Raw genomic sequence first — 7,630 nt, 5'->3', positions numbered from 1 at the left:
GAACAGTGGTTGAAAACCACTGGTTTAATCAAATAGCAATGCCACACGATGAACTGTCATTGTGTTGTCAACATCTTCCTACCAGCTTCCTACCTTCAAACATGGAGACAACATAATCAATGAGTCTACTGGAGCGTGTTTATACCTGGAGGTAAAGCATGGTTCATAGTCAATATCATAAATGTATTGTTTGAAAGTAAAGTTCCCATGATTATGTTTGTTTTTGTCTCCTGCTGTAAAAGAATCAGTTCAAGTCTCAGGGCAACAAGCTGATCCCTGACAGTCCTGCAGAACAAGCTCTGATGTACCAACGCATGATGGAGGGTCTCACTCTAATTGAGAAACTAAGTAAGTTCCACTTGTACATGTGCACAGCTAGTACATACTAGCTTGAAAAACGCTAAGGACAGAAATAATACCATCAACACTGTTTGTGTCAGACTTGGTTGCCTTCTACGACTTCTACGCCCCTGAAGGAGAGCGCCATGACTCTGCTCTGAAGAGACACAAGGAGAATCTGGTCACTGAGCTTAAACTCTGGGAGAGCTACCTGGAAAACGTAGGTTTGAGCACCGCTCACAGAAAGACACATGGAGAAAGTCACACGTTATGCTGATGACAGTGCTGTTTTCGTTTGTTCTGTGTATCAAGGTGGCTGCAGACCGCTACCTAGCAGGAGGATTCTCCTTAGCCGATGTTGTCGTCTTTCCAAGCGTTGCTTACGCCTTCCGTTATGGGTATGTAATTAAGTCCGGTGTTTGCTGGAAGACAGATCTTTCTAATCAACATCATGACTTTAATTTTTTTTCATTTTGAATTTTTTTCATTGGTCTTTTTTAGGCTGTCTGTGGAACGATACCCCAAACTGGCCAAATACTACAGCCTTCTGAAGGACAGACCCAGCATCAAAGCTACTTGGCCCCCAAAGTGGTTCCAAATCGAGCAAAGATCTGAAAGCCTGAAGGACATCTGAGCAACGAAAACACTGTCTTCATCTTTTCTTAACATACTGCTTTTTCTGAAATTACGAACTTAATGTAGCATGACTACTATACCTTGTTCATACAGGTCGATCATCACGTTTTCTCTACTTGTGGATAATTTATCAGATGTGCCGTGCAGGTTTTACTTACAAAGTTGAACTCAGATGAACAAAAAAAGTGGGACTATTGACAATTCATACACTAATTACTAAATGGATGTTATGCTTTGTCACTCAATAAAGACATTTCAAAACGGCTTGTTTGGTCAGTTTGGTTTGTTATTTTCTGGTATTAAAAATATGTTTGATGATCTGAAAAGCTAAAGTGTGACATATAAGTCAAAACCATAAGAAATCTGTAACCTGTGAAAAGTGGCTATAGGTACTTTTTGGAGGTGTGGCATAAATTGAGTTTTGGTTAAGAATAGACTAGTAATAGGGAAAATGTCAGGTTTAGGCATAAACATAGTTACTAGAATGAGTAGAAGTCAATAGTGTCTCTGTTTTACTGTTTTACTATAGAAAATATAAGAGAATAACAGAATTCACATTTTAAGGCTGCCTTTGGAATCAGTGATTAGCTGATCTCACATATTTTACAACCAAAACAACATTATGATGGATACCACATGTTTAGCTGCCCTTTGCATCTTACATTAGCCATTAGCATGTGTGGAAAATTATCGGTCCTCCATGCTGAGTTCTTGATGTATGAGGTTGAAGAAGAGTCAGTGAGTTGAATTCATGATTTCCATTTATTAATACCAAACTACAGCTGGTCCATTTATCATGCTACCTTTAGGAGTTAGCAGGACAAAATGCAACAAGCAACAGCTGGTAACTTCCTTTGTTAGCCTCTGAGGGCGTTCCCTAGTGTGTCATATCCTCTGCCCTTAGCTTTGAAAGCATTTCCTAACATGTCATTTCCTTTAGCTTTAGCTTTGCAACTAGCTAGAAGAGGTAAAAAACACAGAATTATTTATTCTCAACACGTTTGTTACTAGTATGAGTAACATTTCCAAAAGACGCCTGAAATTTGCAAATTCCAACAAAAGTGGACACTTTTACGGGATAAAAGAGGTTTGGTATTCTCGCATCGAGCCTTCCTGTTATCTGCCAAATCTCAACTCTCTGTAAATCCCTACATAGAAACAGTTTGCTATCTAGAAGCTTGATACACCTTTTGTGGCTTGTCCAACTTCATTTTAAATATCTTACTGATGGACAGTATCACTGACATTGATGGAGTGGTGGGTAGGGTCAAAGTCTACAGTTTTAACTTTTCCTCCATAAGTTAATTGTAGGTCCAGTGACAAAGCAAAATAAAAGAGTTGACTTTGAACTAATATCTCACCCTAAAACAGAACCGACTGCAGCTTGTGGTTGTTCAAGTAGAGATAAGAAAAGCTGTTTATTTCCATCTGAACGCCAAAACCAATATATTCAGACAATCAATCATTAGTCGTTTGATCCACATTACAGCTAAACTGCTTGTAAATAGTTGATAACAAATTGTGTTCCAAGCACTATTAAACAGTCTAGGTGAGGCAGTGTACTTGTCCCAAATTACATCCCAAACCCTTCAGCAAAGTGCTTTTAAAAGGAGTGACTGAAACGGAGGAGTGTTTGAGCTCAGATTTGTGTGAAGTGTAAAAAACGCTACGATGATGAAACTTGTGGCTGACATGCAGAGCCCTCTGCATTAAATGTGCAAATGCCCTCATCAGGTACAACATCTTTAGTGAGGTGGTGTCATGTTTTTCGTAGAAACTCGTATTAAGGTCTGAGAAAAAGGAGGAGTTTCTGAGGATTGTAGTTGTAAAGAAAAGCCGTGAGGAAATACGTCCGTTATAGAAATCTTTGTTTTTTTTAAATGATGGAGTGAGGAAGTGTTTGGACACGAAGGAGCGCCAGCGGACACTTTCACGTGAAATGGTGTGTTAAACACATTCTGCAAAAAAAAAGAAAAAAGAAAAAAGCAAATGACTCTTCACCTCCTTCTTAGCTCTTTCATCACTGAATGAGGCATTAACTAAAGGGCGTGGCCCTGAACACCCGGTTTTTGATAAATTAGAGAGTGGGAGTTGCTCGGTCACTCTTCATCACGTTTCCCAGACAGAGCGGTGAGGTTCGTGTCTAACTATGGCGCAGTCGATGTATCTGCTGTGGGGGTCCGGATCCCCTCCATGCTGGCGCCTCATGATCACCCTGGAGGAGAAGAAACTACAGGGATACCAACAAAAACTGCTGTCTTTTGAGAAAATGGAGCATAAATCTAAAGAGGTTTTGGAAATCAACCCCAGAGGACAGGTAGGTGCACACCTAAATAATGACAGGATTATTTATTTATTTTTATTTCTCAAAATTTTAGCTGACACCACTGAGAATTTTGCTTCCATACCTTTTCATTTAGTGCAAAGTGGACAAATTGCGCCAAATAGAGGATCCATAAATTTCTGCATAGAAACTCAAATCTCAACCTAAACTAAAACTGGTTGCGATTGTTCAAGTAGAGACAGGAAAAGTTGTTCATTTTCATCAGAATGAAAAAGCAAAAATATTAAGTCTAATATAAATCATTAATCATTAGGTCAGCATTAGAGATAAATTGCTTCATTTCTTCCTTGTTGATTACAAAATGTGCTCTGACCTCTGAAACACTGTCCTGGTCAGACCGGGGACAGTTGTACCAGGCTACACCACAACTCCTTTATTTATTTATTTTTTTACAAATATATTGTGTTGAAGAAATAAGTACTTCATAATTACAAGTCTGATGATAATATTCTGCATTTAATCAAGTAGCAATGTCTCAAGATGAACGTTGCAAGCTAACATCATGTTAACATCTTCCTACCAGCTTCCTACCTTCAAACATGGAGAGAATATAATCAATGAGTCTGTTGGAGCGTGTTTGTACCTGGAGGTAAAGCATGGTGCACATTGAATAAAGTACATGTATTGTTTGAAAGTAAAGTTCTTATGATTTTATTGTTTTTGTCTCCTGCGGTAAAAGAATCAGTTCAAGTCTCAGGGCAACAAGCTGATCCCTGACAGTCCTGCAGAACAAGCTCTGATGTACCAACGCATGATGGAGGGTCTTTCCTTTCTTGAGAAAATGGGTACGTTTCAGTCAAGCATGTGCACTTGGACAACCGTGTTAGCTCGAACAATGATCAGGACAGAAACAGTAATATTAACGCTGGTTCATCTGTCTTAGAATCTTTTGCCTTCTACGACTTCTTCATCCCTGAAGGAGAGCGCCTTGACTCTGCTCTGAAGAGAAACAAGGACAATCTGGTCACTGAGCTTAAACTCTGGGAGAGCTACCTGGAGAACGTAGGTTTGAGCATCGCTCACAGAAAGACACGTGGAGAAAGTCACACGTTACGCTGACGACAGTGCTGTTTTTGTTTGTTCTGTGTATCAAGGTGGCTGCAGACCGCTACCTAGCAGGAGGATTCTCCTTAGCCGATGTTGTTGTCTTTCCAAACGTTGCCTTCGCCTTCGCTTATGGGTATGTAACTAAGCTTGGCATTTGCTGGAAGACAGATCTTTCTTATCAACATCATGACTCTGAGTTGTTTTGTTTCCTTTTTAGCCTGTCTCCAGAACGATACCCTAAACTGGCCAAGTACTACAACCTTCTGAAGGACAGACCCAGCATCAAAGCTACTTGGCCCCCAAAGTGGTTCCTAATCGAGCTAAAATCTGAATGCCTGAAGGACATCTGAAGACAGCTGAAAATACTGTCTTGTTTTTTGCAATTACACATTTAATGAAATATAATTAGTATAATTTGCTAGATCACCACATTTTCTCATTTTCTGGATAATGTATTAGGCTAGATGTATGAGTTTGCCATGTAAAGTTGAAATCAGATGATCAAAAAATGTGACTAGTCACAGTTCATTTATTAATAACTAAATTGACATCATGTTTTGTGTGACTTGGCTACCCCTCAATAAATAAATATTTTTCCAACATAGTTTATTATTGTTGTCTGTCTTTAAAATATATTTAAAAAATGTGACAAAATAGCAAAAGTGGAAGATAACAGGGCCAGTGATTTTTCCTTGTGCTTCACACATGTGGTACTTGTGTGAGACCAGGAAAAATTTGGATTACATATTGATTAATTTCTAATTTTCAAAAAAAGTAGCCACAAATGGTCAAAAACCACGACAATCCAAGATTGCCAAACTTTAGTAAATCCAAAGACAATTTAAGCTCTATGCAGAAAACTTAGAATGCATCTTTGTTGCAAAAATAAGAACTACAGTGCAGAATTATACTGTGAAACAATTAAAAGTATGTTTCATTTATCTATAACAACGACAAACGGTTGAAATATTGGCGTAACTGTAAATACTGTGGAAAATCCACTTCTACATCTTATTTTGCTTTTTACTAGTATTTATTTTAGCTATATAGAATAAACCATGGTGTACCTCAGAGAAGCTTTGACAATGGAGGTCAAAGCCATTTGTAAAAGTCAGATTGTATGAAGGTATTTTCACTAAAATCTTCCATACCTGTCAGGCAGATTCTAACAGAGGATAGTTTGCATATATTTTTAAACACATTCTGCAATAAAAAGCAAATGAACGTTCACCTTCTTTTTCTCGTTCTCTTCTTTCACCTGAGTTAGACATTAACTAATGGGTGGGCCTTTGAGTGCCCAACTTTTTGATAAATTAGAGAGTGGGAGTTGCTCAGCCACTCTTCACCACGTTTCCCAGACAGAGCGGTGAGATTCCTGTCTAACTATGGCGAAGTCGATGTATCTGCTGTGGGGGTCCGGATCCCCTCCATGCTGGCGCCTCATGATCACCCTGGAGGAGAAGAAACTACAGGGATACAAGCAAAAACTGCTGTCTTTTGAGAAAGAGGAGCATAAATCTAAAGAGGTTTTGGAAATCAACCCCAGAGGACAGGTAGGTGCACACCTAAATACTGCTTGTTATAATTTTGTACATGATTTGAGCTGACACCACTGAGAATTTTGCTTCCATACCTTTTCATTTAGTGCAAAGTGGACAAATTGCGCCAAATAGAGGATCCATAAATTTCTGCATAGAAACTCAAATCTCAACCTAAACTAAAACTGGTTGTGATTGTTCAAGTAGAGACAGGAAAAGTTGTTCATTTCCATCAGTAAGAAAAGGCAAAAATATTAAGTCTAATATAAATCATTAATCATTAGGTCAACATTAGAGTTAAATTGCTTCATTTTTCCCTTGTTGATTACAAAATGTGCTCTGACCTCTGAAACACTGTCCTGGTCAGACCGGGGACAGTTGTACCAGGCTACACCACAACTCCATTAGCACAGCACTTAGCACAGTTTTTATTTTACAAATATATTGTGTTGAAGAAACAAGTACTTCATAATTACAAGTCTGATGATAATATTCTGCATTTAATCAAGTAGCAATGTCTCAAGATGAACGTTGCAAGCTAACATCATGTTAACATCTTCCTACCAGCTTCCTACCTTCAAACATGGAGAGAATATAATCAATGAGTCTGTTGGAGCGTGTTTGTACCTGGAGGTAAAGCATGGTGCACATTGAATAAAGTACATGTATTGTTTGAAAGTAAAGTTCTTATGATTTTATTGTTTTTGTCTCCTGCGGTAAAAGAATCAGTTCAAGTCTCAGGGCAACAAGCTGATCCCTGACAGTCCTGCAGAACAAGCTCTGATGTACCAACGCATGATGGAGGGTCTTTTCTTTCTTGAGAAAATGGGTACGTTTCAGTCAAGCATGTGCACTTGGACAACCGTGTTAGCTCGAACAATGATCAGGACAGAAACAGTAATATTAACGCTGATCCATCTGTCTTAGAATTTTTTGTCTTCTACGACTTCTACGCCCCTGAAGGAGAGCGCCATGACTCTGCTCTGAAGAGACACAAGGACAATCTGGTCACTGAGCTTAAACTCTGGGAGAGCTACCTGGAGAACGTAGGTTTGAGCACCGCTCACAGAAAGACACGTGGAGAAAGTCACACTTTACGCTGACGACAGTGCTGTTTTCGTTTGTTCTGTGTATCAAGGTGGCTGCAGACCGCTACCTAGCAGGAGGATTCTCCTTAGCCGATGTTGTCTTCTTTCCAAGCATTGCTTGTACCTTCGCTTATGGGTAAGTAACTAAACTTGGTATTTGCTGGAAGACAGATTTTTCTCAACATCATGACTCTGAGTTGTTTTGTTTCCTTTTTAGCCTGTCTCCAGAACGATACCCTAAACTGGCCAAATACTACAACCTTCTGAAGGACAGACCCAGCATCAAAGCTACTTGGCCCCCAAAGTGGTTCCAATTCGAACAAAGATCTGAAAGCCTGAAGGAGATTTGAACACCAAACACCGATAAGGTCTTCTTTTCTAAATGATTTTTTTTCAATAATAAACTTAATGAAATATAATTACTATAGTTTGTTCACATAGGTAGATCACCACATGTTTTCTCATTTGTGGACAATGTATTAGGTTAAATGTGTGAGAGTGGACTATGAGGTTGAACTCAGATGATTATAAAATGTGACTAATCATTTCTTAATAACTAAATTGATGCCATGTTGTATATGACTTGTCTAGTCTTCAATAAATAAAGTTCCCCCCCCAACATAGTTTATTAATGTTGT

The 7,630-nt window shown here is 38.8% G+C and overlaps 3 protein-coding genes across 3 annotated transcripts in view; all 3 read left to right on the top strand.

Annotated features, from left to right (window-relative positions):
- Positions 1–1,239, top strand: part of LOC106958361 (glutathione S-transferase A-like) — a 7,855-nt gene extending 6,616 nt beyond the window's left edge. Inside the window, exons 2-6 of the mRNA XM_015050218.1 lie at positions 86–151; positions 243–348; positions 441–559; positions 652–737; positions 841–1,239. Of these exons, the coding sequence (XP_014905704.1) occupies positions 86–151; positions 243–348; positions 441–559; positions 652–737; positions 841–973 (510 nt within the window). The 3' untranslated portion in view covers positions 974–1,239. The remainder of the gene's footprint in view (positions 1–85; positions 152–242; positions 349–440; positions 560–651; positions 738–840) is intronic.
- Positions 1,240–3,058: 1,819 nt separating this feature from the next.
- LOC106958360 (glutathione S-transferase A-like) lies at positions 3,059–4,970 on the top strand. The gene is made up of 6 exons (XM_015050217.1): positions 3,059–3,292; positions 3,843–3,908; positions 3,999–4,104; positions 4,203–4,321; positions 4,414–4,499; positions 4,584–4,970. Exons 1-6 carry the CDS (start codon positions 3,125–3,127, stop codon positions 4,714–4,716), a joined length of 678 nt encoding a protein of 225 aa, XP_014905703.1. The 5' UTR covers positions 3,059–3,124; the 3' UTR covers positions 4,717–4,970.
- Positions 4,971–5,676: 706 nt separating this feature from the next.
- Positions 5,677–7,611, top strand: LOC106958359 (glutathione S-transferase A-like). Its single transcript, XM_015050216.1, has 6 exons — positions 5,677–5,919; positions 6,472–6,537; positions 6,628–6,733; positions 6,832–6,950; positions 7,043–7,128; positions 7,210–7,611. Exons 1-6 carry the CDS (start codon positions 5,752–5,754, stop codon positions 7,340–7,342), a joined length of 678 nt encoding a protein of 225 aa, XP_014905702.1. The 5' UTR covers positions 5,677–5,751; the 3' UTR covers positions 7,343–7,611.
- Positions 7,612–7,630: the final 19 nt, after the last annotated feature.

The sequence above is a fragment of the Poecilia latipinna genome, unplaced genomic scaffold, assembly GCF_001443285.1.
Source record: "Poecilia latipinna isolate Pla-1442-1.1 unplaced genomic scaffold, P_latipinna-1.0 Scaffold980, whole genome shotgun sequence".
In the NCBI taxonomy this organism is placed as follows: Eukaryota; Metazoa; Chordata; class Actinopteri; order Cyprinodontiformes; family Poeciliidae; genus Poecilia; species Poecilia latipinna.
Note: the sequence above shows the minus strand (reverse complement) of the source record. Positions and strands in the feature narration are given on the sequence as shown.